The sequence below is a fragment of the Leuciscus leuciscus genome (assembly GCF_965113295.1).
Source record: "Leuciscus leuciscus genome assembly, chromosome: 19".
In the NCBI taxonomy this organism is placed as follows: Eukaryota; Metazoa; Chordata; class Actinopteri; order Cypriniformes; family Leuciscidae; genus Leuciscus; species Leuciscus leuciscus.
In genome coordinates, this window is record NC_138743.1 from 25,999,687 (window position 1) to 26,022,892 (window position 23,206).

General features: G+C 41.7%; 1 protein-coding gene across 1 annotated transcript in view; it reads right to left on the reverse strand.

Annotated features, from left to right (window-relative positions):
• kcnh5a (potassium voltage-gated channel, subfamily H (eag-related), member 5a) overlaps positions 1–23,206 on the reverse strand; it is a 97,917-nt gene that overhangs the window by 26,480 nt on the left and 48,231 nt on the right. The window contains exon 9 of the mRNA XM_082146781.1: positions 1,639–1,838. Coding sequence (XP_082002907.1) covers positions 1,639–1,838 — 200 coding nt within the window. The remainder of the gene's footprint in view (positions 1–1,638; positions 1,839–23,206) is intronic.

The following is a 23,206-nucleotide window of genomic DNA, read 5'->3' on the forward strand; positions in this document are numbered from 1 at the left end:
TGTCTTAATGACACATTCTTTCAAACGTACTACATACTGTGTATTGATTCCAATAAAATACCAAATACAGTCACTCATTAGTGATATTAAGTGTCTAATTTAGATTTTCGCAACAGCAAAAATCACAAAATTTGATTGTAACCCTTTAGGGAGAATACTAAGACAAATACCTTCTTATTATCTGTAAATTTACATCTATAACTGTTTATCTTCATACATTCCATATAAAGTATATATTCGAGTGGATTACACTGTCTAAAATAACTGACAGGACCAATAATAAGGATTCCAAAAAATAAAATAAAATAAAAAATAATATATATATATATATATATATATATTTTTTTTTTTGACATCTGTATAAGATTGAGACATTGCAGAAGTGTAGGATAATTTAAAAAATATAATTTGAATGCACTGACCAGAAATGCTGTGTGTGTAGGTATGTACAGTATGTGTGTCAGCGCGTGTGGGGTTACAGCATTAATATTACATCATTAAGTGGCCATAACAAATTTGCCATGTACTGGACGCTTCATAAGCTAATGTTTCCATTATGGGCAGAAGCACATGCATGCAGGTTCAGTGCATGGAAAATATCTAATACACTTCACTTCACCAGAATGCAATTAAAACTTTGCAGAAACCAATTATACTTTGTGCCTCAGTCACCTATACAGGATCTTTCTGGTCAGGCCTATTCTATGTTCAAATTTGCCCATTGTCATATGTCAATAAATTTCTCAGTATTTCTCACCCCACGCTGCATGAAAACCAGTTATGAGAATCTTTTATAAGTCTAAATTTAAACCAGGGGTTGAATAGATCTGCCATGTTCCCTGAGGGTTGATGTCTCCTGGGATATAATGCAATTTCCCATTCCTCTTCTAGAATGGAATAAAAAAGGGGTCTTATTGGACAAAAATATGTTCTTCTTTTCTCCACCTCCACTATTTTTTGTTTAACTTTTCTGACAGAATGATAGCATCCATCATAAAAAAGAACGTAAATTATTTCTCTTTAGTTTAGCATTTGGGATCACTGCCTACATCCAAATATCCTGATTTGGGGTCCATAATTAAATTAAATTCAGAAAGAGAGGATAGAGATTTCTCGTGAGCCATTATTTATGTTACCACTATAAAGAATAAGGAGAAAATAATTAAACAATGCCTTCCATTATAAAAACTCAATCCTTAGCCCACTGAACTAAATAAATAAAAAGTGTTGGTATTTTTAAAATGTGTCTTTCCCAGTCAACAAGAACTGGTGGAATCAGTCATGATTGAATTAAATCTATATAGCCTAAATAATTCATAAATTATTCAGACAGTTACATTTAAAAAAAAACCCACAAAGAAAAGACACAATAAAAAAAATGATGATGACATTTTTAGTGTGGGGTGAAATTGCTCCTCAAAATTTGATATTTACATGATTTTCAATCAAAACTAAAATATCCAAACTTTCCGTTACTTTTTACGTAAATTATATTTCTCCATCAATATTCAAAACAATTAAATAAGCGAAAATACCACATTTCCCTCAAGAGGGGTTTTCTACACTTTGTACCCTTCATTTAGATCTCTGCACAGAGGACATGTTAAGTGCATCAGAAAGAGGAACAGGTTTACTCACCTTCTCTGTGTCTATGCCTTTGGTCATGGCCCATGTGGACACAATGTAGTCCATAACTCTCTCACTCAGTCCTTTAGGCACCTGATAGAGCTTCAGGAAGTCTCTAACATTGTTCAGCATCTCATGGTAGCGATTGGTGTTCGTGTACATCTGCTGAAAGATGGTGGTCACGTTTCCAAAGATAGTGGCGTACAGAAGAGCTGCAAATCAGAGAGGGGAGAGAATAAACTACAGGGAACTTTAGAAAGCTGCTATATATAAAAATCAAAGGCTAGACTGAAGTGAGAGAGTATCTAAAAGTGAAGAGAAATGGGGGTGGTGAATTGCTGCTCGAGGAGAGCTTCATATCAATGCTTGTGGGTGAAATAGAGATTAGGTGCAATTTGTATTAAATCACAGTAATATACTTTATGTCAGGGGTTTGATATGCTTCAGTGTTTTTTTAAGTTCAGTGCCTGTTTGCCTGTGTGACCCAGTTTCCTAGCGTGTGCCAGTTTGTTCCCTTGACTGTATATCCCATTCACCTGTTGCCTATTAATTAGCTCTGTGTATTTAAGTCCTGTCTTCCTCATAGTCAGTGTCGTCAATGTTAAGATGTGTTTTGTCTGTTTCCTTGAGTTCTCCTGTGATCTATTTGGATTACAGTTTTTTCCAATTGCTAACACACAATTTTGCAAACTAGGCTGGTTTATTCAAAATACTTAAAACAATTCACAAAACCACACACCCAAACAGCAAAATACCTAATATATTTATTTTTTTATTTTTTCACCAAACAAGTCAGTGCAACATATGCACATCAGATATATTTACATTGGACTGAACAAAAATATGCTCACAAAAAAACAGTAAACTGAAAAAGATTGAAGTGTTAACAATTAACCATTGAGGTGTTTGGCCAGGTGGCACATGTATTGGCCAATTAGCTCATGTAGTGTCATTTTGAATGGCAGTGTTTTGAAATGGCAAATGTGACTTTATGTCAGACTGTTGCAGCCAGGGTAGTTTAGCAACTCTCCGTTGACTTTCGAGCGGGAAAAACCAAACTCTAGTCAGGCCAATCACATCGTGTATAGAGTCGGTGGGCGGGCTTCACATAATGACGACAGAGTTGTGACGGTTCCGCGTGAATTCCCTGCTACTTGAAAACAAAGAGCTGCTGCTGGCGAACAGCGGTCTTTCGAATCGGCTTTGTCCGTGACTCTGGAGGACTTGGAGTTAAGCTTTTCTTTGAGAAAAGAACAAAGAACGGCACTTAAGTCATTCTTAAAACAGGAAGATGTGTTCGTAGTTTTGCCGGCCAGATACGGCAAAAGTTTAATCTATAAACTAGCTCCGCTGTTGGGAAAACGCTCTGGTTGGTTGTAGCGCTGTCCTATTGCATGCAGAGCAAATTTGAAAGACAGCCGTTTATCCCGCCCCTCAGATTGAGCCCTGACAATGGTGAGTTGCCAGACCTACCCGTGACACCTATCTATCACATTTCTATTAGCAAAGTAAAACCTGCAGCACTGTTAAAAACATGATTCTGACTGACAGCTGAAATCAATCATTTAAATTATTAACTGTATGTATGCACATATATTTGGATAAAAGCTCTTTGCAAATATTTTCACACAAAATTCATGTTTCATCAATAATTTTACACTTTATGGGCCCTATCTTACACCCGGCGCAAAGTGTTTTTTGCTAGTTTCAGCCTGACGCAGTTATAATTTTCACGTCCTGCACCACGTTGTTTAAATAGCAAATGCATTTGCGGCCATTTGTGCACCCATGGGCGTGCTAGTCTGAAAATGAGGTGTGTTCTGGTGCATTGTTGGCGCGTTGCTATTTTGAGGCAACAAAAATATTTTTTTTTATGTGGCGGGTCCACAACGCGCGTACACTCTGCTTATTAAACACACAGGGATGCACAGCAGCACACAAACATGGCAAATATTTAAAATAAAAGGATTACAATGTAAAAGATTATTATTGTGTACATAAACATATGGTGGAATCCGGCTTGTCCCGTAGATGATCTGCTTGCGCACTTTTACCTTGCGCATGAGCAGTTCCGTTTGCGCTCTGGAGACGCATTCGGTCTTTCCACTATCAAATTCCGTCATGTAAATTATAGCGAATCTACCATGGCGCGAGCGCAACTGGCATTTAAAGGGAATGGGAGATGAGACTCTGATTGGTTTAACGCACATAAATCCCAAAACACACCCATTACTCATTATGAGAATAGGGACAACCCGAAGCAAAAGTGGATTCGGACACGCCCTAAGTGAACTTACGCCGTGCGCTTTAGAGCATGTGCTTAGATCGTTAAAATAGGGCCCTTAGAATAGATGTGCTTTTACAAATTTAGGATATGATTTAAATCCAACTTAAACCACACACACAAACAGTAAGACATTTAAATGTATTAAAATAATAAAATACTGAAATAAAAATAAAAAAGTATGTTACTATTATAATAATGCAGTAAGTATTGTGTGTGTGTGTGTGTGTGTGTGTGTGTGTGTGTGTGTGTGTGTGTGTGTGTGTGTGTGTGTGTGTGTGTGTGTGTGTAAATATAATTTATATATATCAGACACAATATAAAGTAAAATGTCTATTTAAATACAGAAATAACATGTAATCAAACTTATTATTGGCTACAAAATATGTCAAATGTCAAAGAAGATTTCAAGTATTCACAGAAATCTCTTCTAAGCAACAGTCAGCTATGTACAGTAGTTCTTTAGTCTGCAAATATATATTTGCAAGCAGACATTAATTGGCAATATCCTCCTAATCCTATCCCAACTTACACCCGAGCGTTTCCATGGAAACACAGACCAAAATAGTTTCTGAAATCTATTGTTATTTTGTTACCAGTATGTTCTCAGAGGGTGGACAGGAAAATGGCTTAGACAGAAAGGATGATCAGCATCGGCAGAGAGGTAAGATTCCAGTGAAAACCGAGAGGTGTGGGTAATGCACTTTAAATCACATCAGTGATTGACAAGATCCCAGTCATTCAGAGAACAGAGCAGGGTCTGTGCACCAGTCATCCTTGCATTCACCCTCTTTTGACACGCATGCCAAAGACCAGCGGGAGCTCTATCAACATTAATGGTCTATGCAAACCAAAGCATTAATTGACTGCCCATGTGAGTGAACGCAGGCTGAGTGATGATAATAGTGTTTGCACTCTAATGCAGCAATTCATTTCTAGCCAAGATACCAATGATACAGATCAATTTCGAGCCAATGATTCATTCATGTGTCAGTCGTCTGCCTGTTTTTACTAGTGCAATCAATATAAATGAGCACAATAAAGGGTCATCAACAGCGACATATTTTAAACTTGCCTGGTAGTCTAGAAATATGCGCGTAAGACGAATACGTGCCAATCCACATGATAACACACACCTGAATAATATTCAACAGGGCAAAGACAGTGTCATTTATACACACAGGCAATTGCAGTACAATAAGTTCAGTTTTACATAATGTAAATATGTGTTTGATTAGTAATTAAGCAGGGATTAGCCAGAGCTTACAGTTAATTGATAGGGTTGTTTTTTCAGTTGCTGTGTTTACTGTTATTATAATAAAGGTCATGCAAGAACATGATGAACTAGAAAATGAGCCAATTAAATAGGAAATATCACTGCATTGCACAGACTATGCGAAAATTTTAAATTTAGAGCTATAACAAAAACAAAAAAAGAGAGAGAAATTAATGTTTGATACTCTACCAATCAAAAGTTTCAGGTCTGTACGATTTTTGTTTTTAAAGAAATTAAGATTTTTATTGTGCTAGGATGCATTAAATGAATAAAAAATGACAGCAAAACATCTGTAATGTTACAATAGAATAAAAAAAAAAACTGTTTTAAAAAAAAACTTTTTTAACTTTGTTCATTAACAAATCTTGAAAAAAGAAAAAGTTAAATGGTTTCCAGAAAAATATTAATCGGCAACTGTTTTCAACATGGTGGTAATACTAAGAAATGTTTCTTGAGCACCAAATCAGCATATTAGAATGATTTCTGAAGGATCATGTGACACTGACATCTGGAGTAATAAATTACGGTAGCCATTGACTTTCATAGTAGGAAAAAAATACTATGGAAGTCAATGGCTACCGTCAACTGTCTGGTTACAAGCATTCTTCAAAATATCTTCTTTTGTGCTCAGAAGAAGAAAGAAATTCATACAAGTTAGGAAAAACTTGAGGGTGAGTAAATGATGATATAATTTTCATTTTTCGGTGAACTATCCATTAAAGCTATATTAAAAATGCAAAACTATAAAAGATTAGTTTTTTCTTGCATGAAACAGAAAAGAAGATATTTAGCAGAATGTCCAAGCTGTTTTTTCTTCTTCCATTCAACACAAGTGGACAGCTGTGGAAAATTGTCCATAAGCAAAGATAGCATGATGATTAGATTTGGAGGGGGAATGATGCACATGAAATTATGATATCACTCCATCTCTTCAGCTCTGTAGTTTTACTTGCTCTCAATGAGCATCAAGCCCCATCAATTCTGCATTACTTCGTATTCATGGCCTAATCAAATCTACTGAAGACATGATAGTGGGTGGTCCCCTCATGAGAAGGGTATATTATATCCTTATGGGTGTTGAATAAATGTTGATTGATGGAGTCAAAAGAATGGTTGCGTGTTAGCCAGACATCATTCCTCATCGTCATTTCTGGCTCCATCGTTTTCATAAATGTCTTCTCTTCTCCACTGAAGCAGACATTTTCTCATTAGGTCAGGGTAATAGACAATTTTATGCCATTTTATGGGGCGATAATGGGAATAACAAAGGCCTTGCAGATGCATTTTTGATGATGGCTGATAGAATAAGAAAGAGTGGTACCGGGCTGGAGAGAATTTTCAATTGGACTGGATTTCTAATGGGCTGAATGCAGAAGAAGGAAAGAGTCACCCTTGCCCTTTGCAATTACAGTAAAATGATACATGTGCAGTGGAGGAAGCTTGCCTTGTGACGTTTACTGTATTCAGCAAGATGGGTTTTGAACTGCATGCATGTAGAAGGTCCACCTATAAAAAAATTGTCACGGGACCTGAAACAGCCCTGATTAAAGGGGTTGTATAATGCAGTTTTCACTAGATGTAAAATAAGTCTCTGATGTCCCCAGAGTGTGTAAGGGAAGTTTTAGCTCAAAATACCCCACAGATATTTGTATATAGCATGTTTAAGTAGTCACTTTTTGAGGGTGAGCAAAAACACACAGTTTTTGTGTCTGTTCCTTTAAATGCAAATGAGCTGCTGCTCCCAGCACAGGGGGCGGAGCTTCAAGAGCTTGTGTCCTTTTACCTCACACAGGCATGCACTGAAAAACTCAGAAACTTTTATAGCCTTTTATGTTCAAACCGAAGTCAGAAAGATGGAGAGACTCGGGAAGAAGTGTCAACATGTAGACAACGTTTCTGAATGGTTAGTTGGTGAATTTATGTAGCTTATGTGTAGTTATCTTCTAGTCATTGATTAGCATATTCTGTCTTGATCATCTATAAATCGTGTTCCGGGGGCGGGGTTTATGTAAATTCTAGGGTTAGTGATGTCACTAACCCGGGAGGAGTCTTTTGTAGTCCTTAAAAAGCAATTTCTTTAAAAGCAAATATCTCCCTTTGCTTTGAACTTTGAGCGTCGTAACTTTGCAGATGTTGTTTATGCTCAAACAGCAACATTACACACTAACTAAAGTTAGAAAAGTGAAATCATAATCAACCACCCCTTTAAGAAAATACTGTTTATTAGAATCATCAAAATATTCTAACGCAGTGTTTCCCAAACAAAGTTTCACAGCCCCTAGAGGTTTGTGATGGAACTGTAGGGTTTTGTTAGACTGGGTAAACCCAGCCTGATCTGCCGGCGATTTGATTTCACCCTGCAGCTCAGGCTGGAAACCTGTACATTTATCTCTGCTGCTTCCTTTACAAATTTGCAGGAACCAATCCACAAACTGGCTTATCCACTTGGCGTGTTTGTCGGGTTTAATCCAATCAAATTCCGTTTCGGCTCTGTCCAATTCCTTGTAAACTCTCGACGATGCTCAATGGCTTCTTTTTAGCAAACAAATCGCTCGAGTGGGTGTAAATACCACTAACTTTCATGTTTTTTGTTGTTGTTGCATAACCTGCAAAAATCGCTCGATTCCATTGCTGCTTTTGCAAACCGCTGATCAACACGTTTGGTTACACATTTCCTGCCTGGCGTTTTCGCTTTGCTCTGCAAAGTACGTCACCCGGATCGTTCTGATTGGCTGAAGGACTATTCAAATGTGTACAGAGTCATGAACTATGCCCGTTGATCACGCCTCTTGTGCAGTAGAAAATACATAGCAGACTCCCCAGACCAATGTTCAATCTTAAAAGATTGAGCTTGGTCTGGTGATGGGTTTTGTGAGATTTTGATATAAATGACAATGGCAAACCTTTGTACGTACATAAAAAAGGATACATTTTGTTAAATAAAGTACCTAAAACTAAAATAAAACATTAAATTTAATGGTCATTATACAGAGATAGATAAATAATCATTTTTAACAACGAATTGGTGTAGAAACATAAGTATAACATCAGAAAGTATAAAAACAGTCTTAAAAATGTGCAATTTAAATGTTTGAATACAACTCAGTGCTGATGATTATTTCTGAAAGTAAATAGCATTGAATCTAATAGTTTGGGCTCTGTTGTTAATTTTTACATAATATTATAGTATTTATATTTTAATTTATATTTTATTTTATTTATATTTATATTTACTTAAAGGGTATACTATGAAAGCTTGTTTCCACCACAGAATAAAAAGGTAATTGCGACTTTTTATCTCACAAATAAAAAATAAAAAAATCTCAGAATTGCGAGTTTATATCTCAATTCAGTTCAATTCAATTCAGTCTTTCTTTCCTCAGAATTGGACTTTATAACTCGCAATTACGACTTTATATCTCATAATTCTGAGAACAGAAGTCAGAATGGCGAGATAAAATGTCGCAATTATCAATTATCTTTCAAAATGTTTTATTCTGTGGCAGGAAACTTAAAGGTGTATTGTGTAATATTTAGGAGGATCTGTTGACAGAAATGCAATATCATATACATTACTATGTTTTCAGTGGTGTATAAAGACCTTACTTAATGAACCGTTATGTTTTTTATTACAGTACCTTAGAATGAGCCATTTCTATCTACATACACGGCGGGTCCCCTTACACTGAAATGCGCCAACATGTTTCTACAGCAGCCCTAAACAGACTCTACGCGTTCTCTTTCATAGGTTCACTCAACGCTGCGGATAGCGCAGTGGGATATTCTCCGAATGTGCCGATTGTCTGAAGCCCTATAGAATCACGCCAATTCATTGGCTGATGGCGCCCGCGCAGTCTGGCTCCGCCCCGACGCTCTTACGTCGCATCATTACATATTCGCGTGCGCCATCTGCTCCTCAGATTTCTCTGCCTTCAGAACGAAGCGGTCACGTTTGCCCTTCGCTCGTGATTTTTCTGAGCTCAAAAAATACGACTTCTGGATTATTCTCGGCGCTTCTGCGACTGTTCAAGCGGAACTCTGTTTCTCCTTACGGTGAAGTTGCCATGGAATACCGACGCTGTACTCCGCCATGTGCTCGTTACATCGCTGACGACGACCCACACAGTAAGTGTGTTAAATGTTTGGGTTTTTCACATGCGCGCGAGGCAGTCATAGGATCGTCTAAATGCAAATTCTGTGAAAATTTGTTGCTCAGAACCCTCAAATCGCGGCTCGCGGTTTTTGAGAGGGAATCATTCGTCTCCCCCTGTCGCGCTCCCGAGGCCGCTCGAGGATCCGCGACTTGGGGTTCGGATGTAGAGCTTGAGGATGTGGAGTTCGAGCAGACGAGCCCCGCTCTTTCTCTCCCTCCCTCCCCTCGGCACGCGCGAGGCATGCCAGTCGAATTTTCGCACGATTATTTGCGCCCCAGCCCGGGAGCACGCGACGCGGTTTCTTTCGGGCTGGAGGATGTACTTTTTACCGAGGCTTCCGACTCCGAGGATTTCGGGCCTCCTCTCACCGACGAGGTTATCCCGCCGAGCGGCCAGGAAGCGCGGCCTACTGCGGCCTACGCGGAGCTCGTTGACGTACTTTCGCGCGCTACGGAGAAGCTCGCTATTGATTGGCCCGACGAGCCCCGCGAATCTCAGTCGTCGAAACTCGACGAGAGACTTCTCAGTGGCCCTAATTCTAGGCCTCAACGGAGAAAGCTGCCATTTTTCAGTGATCTGCATCACGAGATTTCCAGATCCTGGAAGCAGCCTTTCTCTGCGCGCCTCACTAATGCGGCAGCTGCTGATTTCACCAACCTAGTAGGTTCTGTGGAACAGGGCTATTCCGCCATTCCGGCGATTGAGGAGACTTTAGCCGACCATCTTGCTCCGTCGTCTGCGCCGTCCTGGAAGTCGCGCCCCCTCCTCCCCTCTAAAGCATGTAGGACTACTTCCTCTCTCATTGGGAAATCCTACATGGCGGCTGGGCAGGCAGGCATGACCCTGCACACTATGGCCATTCTTCAGGCCTACCAAGCGGACGTCCTGAAGGAAATGGACGAGGGCGACGGCGTGACCCCCGAAGCGGTCAAGGAGCTTCGTAAGGCTACGGATTTAGCCTTAAGAGCCACCAAACATACTGCACGCGCCATAGGTCGCTCTATGGCTGGTTCCGTTGCGGTGGAACGCCACTTGTGGCTTAATCTCACGGAGATCCGTGACAAGGAGAAGGTTTTCCTCTTGGACGCCCCCATTTCTCAAACGGGGTTGTTTGGTGAGGCGGTCAACACAGTGGTTGAGAAATTCCGCTCCTCCAAATCCCAATCGGCCGCGTTCAGACAGTTCATGCCCAGGAGGGTTAGGGAACCTTCTGCTCCCTCCCCTGTTCGACCCAGAGAACGTCCCTCTTATAGACCGGAGTTCTCTTCCAGGAGGAGCGAACCGGTGCATCCCCCACCTACACAGGTTTGGGGAGCCCGCGGTCGCCCATTTCCCCGTCAACGGCCTCACAAGCGCCTCCAGTTGAAGCGGTCCGACAAACCGACCGCTCCGGCGGCCCAGAGCCGTTCCTGACCCTCCGGTCGGAAAAAGGAGAGCTCCTCTGCTTCCTCAAGGTTGGGACAGACCGCGCAAGCGTTTCTGCCCACCTCCCAGCTCTCCTTTCCTTGCCCTGTCACCTTCGCCACTCAGAGTGTCTCGAAGTGCAGGCCATTTTTCACCATCTCTACTCAGCCCGGCGCGGGAGGAAGGAGACGCTTTTTGCTTTCTCCCCTCACCCCCGACACTCTCTATAACTGCCGGTCGCATCCTCGGAGGCACTTTTTGTTCTCCTCCGGAGCAGGCAGACCTGGTCACCATGACCCCAGCATCGATGCCTCCCATCACGTGCCAGGACGCCAAGGGCTCTCCTGCACAGTCAACTTCTCTACCCCACGAACGTCAACACGGCACCCTCACTCAGGTATGTCGTCTGCATTACAACATCCCTCTTCCTCTTTCACATTTCTTTCAAGAATGGGAGCGCTTACCAGGGGTATCGTCTTGGGTTCTCCGCACAGTTCGGTTCGGCTACACTCTTCAGTTTTGCCGCAATCCCCCCTGTTTCAACGGGGTCTTTCCTACTGTAGTGGACAGCGCCACTCAGGCTTCTGTACTTCAGCAGGAAATTTCATCCCTCCTTCTCAAAGGAGCAATAGAGGAGGTTCCTTCAGGAGAAACCGAACGGGGCTTTTACAGCCGTTATTTCCTGGTCCCGAAGAAGGGCGGCGGTTTGCGTCCCATCCTGGACCTCCGCCGACTGAACTTCGCCCTTTACAAAGGGAAATTCAAGATGTTGACGCTGAAAGCTATCATATCTCAGATTCGGCCAGGGGATTGGTTCGTGACAGTAGACCTAAAGGATGCTTACTTTCACATCCAGGTTGTACGGCGACACAGGCAGTTCCTCAGGTTCGCCTTTGGAGAAAGAGCGTTCCAGTACAGGGTCCTTCCCTTCGGCCTCGCTCTGGCCCCGAGGACATTCACGAAGTGTATGGATGCAGCTCTGGCCCCATTGCGGCTCCAGGGCATCCGTATTCTAAATTACCTGGACGATTGGCTCATTTTAGCCCAGTCCAGGGAACTAGTGACCCACCACAGCGACATCGTCCTGAGTCATATCCAGTCTCTCGGTTTGAGGTTGAACTCGGAGAAGAGTGTTCTTGCTCCGGCTCAAAGCACCATTTTCTTGGGGGTGAACATGGATTCCGTTCTCATGCAGGCCCGCTTGGCTCCTGCACGGATTTCCAGTCTGACGACATGCTTGGCCCGTTTTTCGCTAGGCCATCATGTGTCTGTGGGCACTTGCCGCAGGATGCTGGGCCTAATGGCTGCGGCCTCCTCTGTGCTACCGCTGGGCCTGCTCCACATGAGACCCTTCATGTGGTGGATGAAGCTCTCAGGGGTTCGGCCCTCTGGGCCAACCCTTCGTCTACTGAAGGTATCGCGCAGTTGCTTTCGAGCCCTGTCAGTTTGGCGGGACCCTCTTTTTCTTCGGAAAGGGGTCAGCATGGGTACGGTATTTCGTCGTCAAATGATTACGACGGATGCCTCTCTCACCGGCTGGGGAGCGGTTTTCGAGGGCAGACCAGCGTGTGGGGTCTGGACTGGCGAGACTCTCTCTTGGCACATAAACTGCCTGGAGTTAAGAGCCGTTTTTCTGGCTCTGCATCATTTTCTCCCTCTTCTGGAAGGACACCATGTAATTGTCAGAACAGACAACATGGCAGTGGTGTCTCATGTGAACCGGCAGGGGGGTTCTCGGTCGCGCACCCTAGACAGGCATGCGCGTCACCTTCTCCTGTGGTCTCAGAGCAGATTCCTGTCTCTGAGAGCAGTTCATGTCCCAGGGGTTCTGAACCTCGCAGCAGATTTTCTATCGAGGCAGAAACTCAGATCGGGAGAATGGATGTTGAACCGCCAGACGGTGGCCCTGATATGGGAGGTTTTCGGAGAAGCGGAAGTGGACCTCTTTGCATGTCAAGAGTCGTCCCAATGCCCGCTTTGGTTCTCCCTGAGTCCCCCGGCTCCATTAGGGATAGATGCGTTTGCTCACCCTTGGCCAACGCAGAAACTCTATGCCTTCCCGCCCATCAAACTGATCCAGGCGGTCTTGGCCAGAGTGAGAGAGAGCGGAGTCCGCCTCCTCCTGGTAGCTCCGTTCTGGCCGTCTCAGCCATGGTTTTCAGAGCTAATTCCTCTGCTGGAATCTTCCCCCTGGAAGATCCCGGTCAGGGAAGACCTGCTGTCCCAACTGCAGGGCAGGATATGGCATCCTCGCCCAGACATATGGAAGCTGTATGTTTGGCCGATCAGAGGCCGTTAGCATTAAGTTCTGATCTCCCAACTGACGTTCAGGAGACCATTGCGAGTGCTAGAGCCCCTTCTACAAGGAGGCTATATTCTTCCAAATGGAAGGTTTTTGAGACATGGTGCTTAGCACATGATAGGAGCCCGGTTAACTGCCCTGTTGGTTCAGTACTGGAATTCCTGCAGGAGAAGTTTGCTTCTGGAGCAGCTGCTACCACTCTCAGAGTTTATGTCGCAGCTATTGCAGCACATAGGGAATCGGACGAGATTCCCCTGGGGAAACTAAGGTTAGTTTCGGCCTTCATGCGTGGGGTTAAGCGCCTGAAACCGGCTCGCTCCCCTAGAGTTCCCTCATGGGACCTTTCTATTGTCCTAGAGGGTTTGACGAAGGCCCCCTTTGAGCCCTTGGAGTCAGCTCCGGAGCGGATTCTGACTCTCAAGGTTTCTCTTTTGTTGGCCTTGTCCTCATTAAAGCGGGTAGGAGACTTACAAGCTCTTTCTGTTAGCGAGTCTTGCTTGGACTTTGCTCCTGGCTTGGTCAAGGTTTCCTTGAGGCCGAGACCAGGGTATGTCCCCAAAGTTCTTTCCACAACTTTCCGCTCGCAGGTGGTTAACCTTAACGCTTTCCACCCTCCTCCATTTTCTTCTGAGGAAGATAGGAAGCTTAACTTGCTCTGCCCAGTTCGTTCTCTTAAGATATATGTAGACCGCTCAGGCGGTTGGAGGAAATCTAACCAGCTTCTGGTTTGCTTCGGTGCTGGCCGCCGTGGGCTTGCTGCATCAAAGCAGAGGATTTCTCACTGGGTCACAGAAGCTATCTCGTTGGCTTACGAGGTGCGTGGCTTGCCTTCACCTCTTAGCATTAGAGAACATTCCACCAGAAGTGTGGCATCTTCTCAAGCTCTTTTTAGAGGGGCACTTTTGGAGGACATTTGTGTTGCGGCAGGCTGGTCCTCTCCGCACACTTTTGTAAGGTTCTATAATTTGGATCTTGACATGACCCCGGGTTCCCAGGTTCTTTCTGTTTGAACTCATCTTGGTCGTTGTCTCATTTATGTACCAGTCATGGAAAGCGCTCTAGCTTGGCGAGTTTGGTAGTCCGTTCCCACTGCGCTATCCGCAGCGTTGAGTGAACCTATGAAAGAGAACGTCTCTGGTTACTTACGTAACCTATGTTCTCTGAATAGGGAACGAGACGCTGCGTTAGCTGCCAAGCTCCTCGCGCTGCTGACAGTTTTCTTTTCGGCAGAGAAATCTGAGGAGCAGATGGCGCACGCGAATATGTAATGATGCGACGTAAGAGCGTCGGGGCGGAGCCAGACTGCGCGGGCGCCATCAGCCAATGAATTGGCGTGATTCTATAGGGCTTCAGACAATCGGCACATTCGGAGAATATCCCACTGCGCTATCCGCAGCGTCTCGTTCCCTATTCAGAGAACATAGGTTACGTAAGTAACCAGAGACGTTTCGTCACTATGTTGTTCTATGTTGTGCAAAGAAGCAAGCGAATAAAACACTGACACAATGATGAACAAGTAACAATAATATTCGCAATAACATACCGTTTTACTGAATAATTAAGTAAACAATTTATTTATCTTTGTAAAGAAACCTCATTGCTGAACTGGCTACTCTCTGCTGTCTCAGACGACTACATCTTTTCCTGTCGGCCACTGTAACTTCTGTTGGTTGAAACTCGCAACCTCACCACTAGATGCTGTGTAAAAATTACACAGTGCACCTTTAAATAGAAGTACTTGTTTTCAGTTAGAAGTAGCAATGTGTATTTGAACTGCATATCTTCACAAATGGTGCAATAAAATTGTGATATGTTTGTGGGGGGTTTTGTTGTTGCATAAAAGGTCAATTTGCAATAATTGTAGAAATCCTGAAATCCTGATATTTTATCAGACAATAATCATACAGTAAAAAATTCACATAAGGTTCTTTGAAATGAGGTCGTTTTTTCTTAACGTGCATGATGAACCTCATTCAATATCGTTAGATTTTTCTAAAAAATAAAGGCCTAATATCTCAAGTCCATATATCTTCTTTTAAGGATGTTTAGAAGGCCAGAAAGAAAAAAACTGGAATCACAATGGCTATCCTTTTGAACAATGAGCACAGTAAAGGATCTACACTAGGCACAGCGACTCCCAAAAGCATCTGGGTCACAGTAACAGTCTGTTCAGGCAGATGTTAATAGCAACGGTTTTGATTCATTTAAATCCAGATCTTTCATACACCCGACTTTGCAAAAAGCTCAGTCTCAGAACGATTCCTCAGAGCGCCTTCACTCAGAGCATCAAATGAATGATTCATTGCTGCATTGAAGAGGTGGCGATCTCTGGGATGTGACAGTGATATTAAGAGTGATGACAGCACTACAAAGCGAATCCCTTGTAATATCTCCACTGCTCAATTTCCAAGCTCTTATTAAATATTTACAGGGCTGACTCATGCGCTGTTCCAGTCAGCTGTGCTGCCCGGTGGCACAAAGTCGTGAGATGCAACCCCGCAGAGTCCACACAAGCCCAGCGCGAGTAATTGTGTTGAACACATCCCAAAAAAATAAGCGCAGCAATGCAGAACCATATTAACAAGATTAGGAAGGCGATGACTTAATACATGTAAGTACAGTTGATCGTGCAGGGTCCCAGAGTCCCAGAGCTCCACAGTGTCTTTATTTTGTTACGCACGAGAAGTGGGCCTGTGAGCTCTGAGATGTATGCGGAGGAACTCAAATGTACTGTGTAGTCAAGCTTGCTATTCAATTCCTCCTCTGGCCAAAACTTTCACACATAGAAAAACATTGTCTGTGCAGTGTTTGCGATGTATTGAGAGACTGTAATGTACTGTTGGTAATGAGAACATCCTATTAGGATTTAACGCAATGTAGGCCTATTATTTAGTACTAGGGAAAAAGTGCCATATTTTAGTGCACAATAGTGGCATTTAGGGCTTTAAGGTCTCAGCAGAGCTGAACATGAACGCGGTGTGGTGGCCTTCATCAGAATGGTCTGTTTCGTGTGAGTCTATCTGTGCCTCTTTGAAGTGACTGTGGGAACCGTAACTCTATGACAGCTTGATCAGGAAGAACTGAACCCCAGTGTCTTCTGAAAGCCAGGCGTATGCAGTCACCATACTGACATCAAATTTAGATCTATTCTACGCAAGAACTTCTTCATGGAGAATAAACTTTATTATCATTCAAATAACTGGTTTAACCCTTCTAGTTTCGCAGGAGTCCACAGCATCTCTGGCTTATTTTGCCAGAGATTCTGCCAGAGTTTAACCATCATTCTGAGTATTAATGCAACATCTCAAACAAACAGTAGTTGAGCTAAGTAGAAAACATTTTCGCTCTCTATCAGGAATAATGATTAACACTAATTTGATGATGTTAGCTTAACCTTAACGGACTTAGATTAAAGGCCAAATTAAACATGTCGTCCCTCAACAGCTTTTTGTTCCGGAATAATGGATCTAAAGTATAACAATTGCAGGGACAGTCCCCCTGGGGCAACCTGGGGTTAAGCACTTTGCTCAAGGGCATAATGATAATAGGGCCATGTGCTGCACTTTAGGCAGTAATGAGCATGTAGTTCTGACCGAAGGGAACCAATTAAATCTACAATTTGAGAACAACCCTCTGCCGGCATCTCTGACTTTCATCCCTCAGTGCTACTGTCTATGAGAGGAGCTCTGTCTAAAACTTAGAGCAGAGACGATGGTTGACATGCCATACATTCATGCAGCTACAGTGGTCTACATTTAGTGGACTTGTCAGGGAAAAACCTTTATACTTTATGTTCAAATATACAGAGCTAAAGGCCATGTTCATATTTTTTTAGCTCAAGTGAATGTGTGGTCGCTGTTTGCTGACACATCACACCCTAAAGCAAAGCACACACATACCTGCTAAATTTCCCCACATTCTCTTAGATTCTCTTACTATCTACCTACCTACCTGTCTGCATATCAACAGTATCTACCTTACCTACCTACCTGTCTGTCTATATACTCTATCTATCTACAGTACCTACCTACCTATCTGCCTGTCTGTCTGTCTGTATGTTTGTCTATCAATCTCTTCCCCAACTGCAGAACAGTGCACTCCCTGAAACATCTCTATAAATGTATATGTAGACAGATCTCAGAAAAAAAATGAAAGAAATAGACTTGATTGACTTAATTTTATTCAATAGTGCTGTTTTTGGGTCTTAAAAGAACAGAGAGTCAAACATTAAATGTATTTATAGCTGTGCACCATACACACTTTAAAAGTAAGGCCAAATGAGAGGAAGGAATGGAAGCTTTAGCGCAAGTTCTGCCAGGAAGACTCAATTGTTACGTCACTTATTACTTTCTCATCTAACCAATCGTGTTCTAATACTCGTAGTATAAAAGATCGGTACTTACACATGTCTGAGTTCGCAGATGCTGACGCCAACATTAACCTCCATCCTCCCCTCCACCAGGATGGTCCCTTCCCATACCTCCCAAGGGGTCGGCTGCGCCCTTGCCTTCGTCTTCAGGCAGGAGATGCAGAGTCCGTACCCTCGGATTGCGAGCTACGCCAAATAACTTTATATCACAATACTTGTTTGCTGGGCCATTAATACATTTATGCTTTGTTATGTAATTTTGCCTCCCGAGTCTTTCTGGTAGAACTATGAAAGAAGCCTTCAGTCATTACCAATGGAGTTGAGTGAGCTCCTTTGATCAATCTCTGTGCAATCAGCAAATACAAACAAATGTGAGCACTAACCACCTTAACCACCATACTGTACATACCAATCAAACCACAGTATAACTTATGTATCTGTAAAACCCCACCAGACATAGATGGAAATTAAAAGCAGAAATACTGATGCGAGAATGAAATGAGAACTCTCAGATCAAACTCTCCCACTTAATGAAGATGTTCAAACACATTCTTCAAAGTGATATAAACATGCTTCCTTTCAAGAAAAGATGCATGTGATGAGATATTTTCTGTCCTTTCTCTCTATTTCACTTCTATTCATAAATCATCACTTGGAAAATGTTTGACGTTATGTGAGCCCGTCAGAAAAGCCCTGACTGACTGACTGAAACGTGCTGCACTCCTCTCCCTAGATGTACAGACGTAATACTGCTGATGTAGTGATGGGTAAAGATATCTGAATAATGTGACTCATTTCTAATGAGGTTTATATTAGCATTCTTTCATATTGATGAGTCATCACCCAGAGATCTCCCTGAGCATGATTTATTCAAGAGGAGAAAGGAGTTGTTCCTTACACCTCTGCAGTAATGATCAGTACATGGGAAATGGAAGGTCCATCTGGAAGTAGAGGTTAACAGAGATTTGATCAAGTCATATATATATATATATATATATATATATATATATATATATATATATATATATATATTTTAATAGCTAGAATCACATAAGAAAATTTCCCCAGAGGAAAAAGCAAAGATCTTTGAAGCAAATATTTCTCTGTATTATATAACAGTCTCGAACAAATGAATGAGCTTATTTAATGCACAGTCACAGCCAGGTCATCATACAGGCATGTCACTTTTAGTTCCCTATTTAATAAATAAATGTTATATACGCTTTATTTACTTTATAGGTGAAGAACATACTCGGCTCACTAAAGGCATTATGCAAATCAGGTAACGAAAAGGGAAAGAGAAAGACTGAACGACAGGATCATTTATAAATCTGCCACAATCAAGGAGTGGATGATCCCACATACTGTGCATATTGCTCATTTAGCTTACAATACTAACAAGTGTTGATTTCGTGAGAGATTATAATGAGTTGTTAATTATCAAGATACTTTAAGATATTTGTGTACTTTAAGCTTAATTACCAGTGAAAGCAAAATAGTATGATAATAAAATCTACAGCGTTGCAATCTTTCATTGTTTTGGCAAATACTGATTTACATGCATGCATGCATGGAAAATTCCTTCACTGACAACACTGCTGCCTATTAAGTTGGACTATGGGTAGTTATTAGTAAATAAAGTTAATGTTTTAGCACTGAAATACCACAATAAATTGCGGCAACTGTTTAGTGAATTAACTCAAAAGGATTTTATGATACGATTCAGTCATTTCCAGCCCTTACAGGGCGATGACCCAGATGAGCCAGTATTTGTAAGTTAATGTAATGCTCTTGTGCTTGGAGGAATAAAGTCGGCTCAGTTCCAGCATCAGCCCAACAGGGATAGATGCCTTAACACACCCGGTCAGGTTTAGCAATTACTACAGAGCCTGGAGGCAGACACCATTTCTGTCCATCACTCTATTTCTCTCTCCCTGTGTTGTACTTCTCTCCTATATCATTTCAAATTCCTCCTCTGAACTTTGAACACTGCTATAAAGCAGGACACACATATTTTGTCCTCTGATAGTATTATTAATAGATTCTAATAAGAAATAAAAACAATGTCAATTGCATTATGACAAAAGGTAATATGGTCATTAGTCTGTATCTTTATGACAGCAAGTTCTTGGCACATGACTATGACATTAGTGTCAAAAAAGCAGAGTATGTTTGACAGTACATTCCTCCACAGCTGTCATACAGCATGCAGCTGTGACTTATGTGTGCTGTCATCCAGGTGGAGATGTCTAGGGTTTGCTCATGAGCAAGTGCCACATTCACAGTCAATCTATCAAGGTGTCACTTAAGCTGAAGATTTATAAGGTCCACACAGCAGGGTCAAAAATTAACCAGGGCTCCAGGAAAAATGCTACCAAATGACCTAAATGATTCTATCAATTGTATCTGTAACTGACTAGTGTACTGACAGTCTATCTGTAACCGACTAGAATATGTGCCAGTGTCCCCTGTCATTATTAGTTATATTCGACACCTGTTCGTGTTTCATTGATTACTCCCTGTGTATTTAAGCCCTGAGTTTTCCTTAGTTCCTTGTCCAGTATTAATTGTTATGTTAGTTGTTTGATGTATGCTCTCGCTCTTCATGGTAATTAAAAGTATTATACTGTAGTCATTCATTCCGTGTCCCGCTCCTTGTCCCTTGGATTATACGCAGCAGCCCGTAACAGCCTCCTCTGTGTCATTTGGATACTGCTGTAGAGCAGGACATGTTCCCCTCCAATCCCTTTTCATAGACTGTCATGACACGTGTCCGTTATTAGATTGTAACTATAGCCATTTTTTATATTTGTAATTTTTTAAGTGAATGGTAATTTCTAAGACTATGGGCCCTATTTTAACGATCTGAAACGCAAGTATCAAGCGCGAAACGCAAGTAACTTTGTGGGCAGGTCTTGGGCGCTGTTGCTATTATACCGGCAGGATAAATTACTCTTGCGCCCGACGCAAATCTAAAATGGGTTGGTCTGAAGTAGCTTCATTATTCATAGTTGTGGTTTGGGCGTAACGTGAAATAAACCAATCAGAGCGACATCTCACATTCCCTTTAAGAGCAGGCGCGCTTGTTCCATGGTGGATTGCTATTATAACGGCGGATTTGCCAGGCGCGCGCCAGGAGCGGTTCACAGCCGAGGAGACCGACGTTCTCGTCAGGGCCGTAAAACACAGAGAAGTGACATTGGGGATGGGAGAAACCCACCCAAATTAGCTTCGGTTAAACAGGCGTATAATAATTTGGGTAAATGTGTAAGCTAGATTTATGCCTATTTTCCACATCTTCATGGACACAACAAGATGTTCCCTCGTGTGTTAATATTTTTCCTTGTAATAATGTATGATTTGCAAAAAGGAAAACTGCTACTTCTGTGTAGATGAGAGAATCAAAGTGTATGCGCATTTTGCACACGCTACATTGATTATGGACAAGCATGCGCCCTTAAAATAGCATATGAATAACATGCGCAACGCGCCACTGACTTTAGACTAGGTTTTTCCTGGTCAATGGCGGAATTGTTTTCTAAACCTGCAAAATAGCATCAGGGAACGATTGCGCCGAAACACGCCTCCTCTTTTCGCCTGCACCGCCCCCGGGAGCGCAAGTTCATTCCCAAGTTTATCGGCGTGCCTCTGTGGAGGGAAAAGTCCGCTGTGCGCGGGTGCAAAATAGGAATGATACATGCATCGGTGTACAAAGTCAATTACGCTGGGTGCAAGATAGGGCCCTATACGTTATTGTCAGGGTGTGGTGTCGGTTGAAGAAGACAAAGAGGCCAATGGCTCCAATACATACGGTTTACTAATCACTTAGATAGGCAAATACAGGCAGAAGGTTTACAAACACCAAACTTGACGTGACTCTGACTCTGACTATGACTAACCATAGACGAGAACGGACAAGGACTAACTGAACTGAGGGAACTAAATACAGACACTGATGAACACTGATTACAGAAACACAGGTGGAACAGATAATATTTATTTCCTCTTTTGTAAAGTCATAGAAATGATTTGCTGATTTTATCTTTTGTTATTATAGAAAATGAGAACACAAAAATTCTTTGTAGTTTCCATTCACCACTATAGAACTTTACCCAACTATGGCTTCTGGTTCTGAAAAACCCGGAAATGAAAAGGGTTAATAGTCAGCTATTAGACATAGATTTCAAATAAGTAATAAAAACGATATATACTCTATGCCACTTACAATCAACTCCATAAAGTTAATTTCGGACACTAGTTTTCATAATCATTTATCGGAGCACTCACTCTTTCTCAAAAGTGAGGTCAGCAATCTCTCTCAGCTACAAGAAGAGAGATTCACAACGTGTTCTCTATCTTCCCGGAACGAACCCTCCTTCCCCTGCTGCATTAAGTAACGTCCTCCTCTCTCTGCATCACAACAATCAATACGTCACCTCAGAGAGGCACTGAGTTCCCAAAAGCAGAGGATGCACCACAATAGTGTCTTTCACTATCTGTCTCCCAGCAGTGCACGCTAGTTTGAACTCATTTTCAACTCCAGCTTTGGCGCAAACATTTTGCTTGCTCATTTGGCAATAGACCCAATGAAATATCTTGACATGTATCTATAGTTCACAATATTATCCGAAATAACCCAGGGACTTATGAGTCTCCAATTAAGATGAAATAATTTTACATGCATTTACAATGTAGTATGCTGTTCTTAAATTAGACACAATTTGAAAACAAACAGCTGTTTATTCTGTTTCTGTACAATATTGATTGTAGAATCAATATACCTGTCATTTAAATGGACTGCTCAAACCACGTATATGCAAGATCAATAAACTCTCTGGACCTTAATCTCCTGACACATTCTAGCTCCCACTTAAAATGCTGCACATAATGATGCATTGCATAATACATGTTAGCCACTGTCCCTGCTTGCTGTAAGACATGATGGGCAATCTAGTTTCTTTTTCCCATGACATCAGCAGGAAAAAAAAAAAATTTTGATTTAGCATAATACATGCAATCCCAAAATTTCTTTGCGAAGTAAACAACAGATGATCATCAGATGTGCGCATACAGGAGAGAATACTCATTTGAGTAATTATACATATTGTTTTCCCCTTTGGGTTCGTTTGCCCTTCAAATAGAACAATGAGCTTTTTGCCAGGTACATTGAGAGTAGGGCTGTCAATACAACTTGTTATTTTTGTACAATTAATTATATCATGAAAAAATAAATGTAATTATGTCCTGTAAGCCATGCTAAATCCCATATTAAGTAATGGAATGCCATTATATCATGTAATTAATTTGATTAAAGGTGTCATGACATGATAAATAACATTTTCCTTGAGCTTTTGACATATGAGAGGTCTTTGTAGTAAAATATCCTGCAAGTTTCATAGCTTAAAACTTCCTCCTCACTATAAACAAAGCATTTATTTAATCAAGCTCCAAAAACAGCTTATCTGGATATTGTGGGATCTGGGACGTCACACGGTTAAATACATTTGCATAGGTCTGCCTCTAGAGCAAGACATCAGCTATTGGGTAGGGGTGGGTGAGAGTGTTTTGAATGTATATGTTGTATGTTATTTTATGATATGTGTAGTTTAAGTGTGGGCGGTGAAGTTTTTTTGTTTGTGTTGGTATGTATATGGTTTTGAATTTGTAATGAATAAAGTTAATAAAAAAAGACAATGGTGACAATAGTTACACATCATAACACCATAGGTCCCGCCCACTATGGTTCATTCGATTAACGGCTGACACCTGTCAACACCAAATGCGAGAGTCA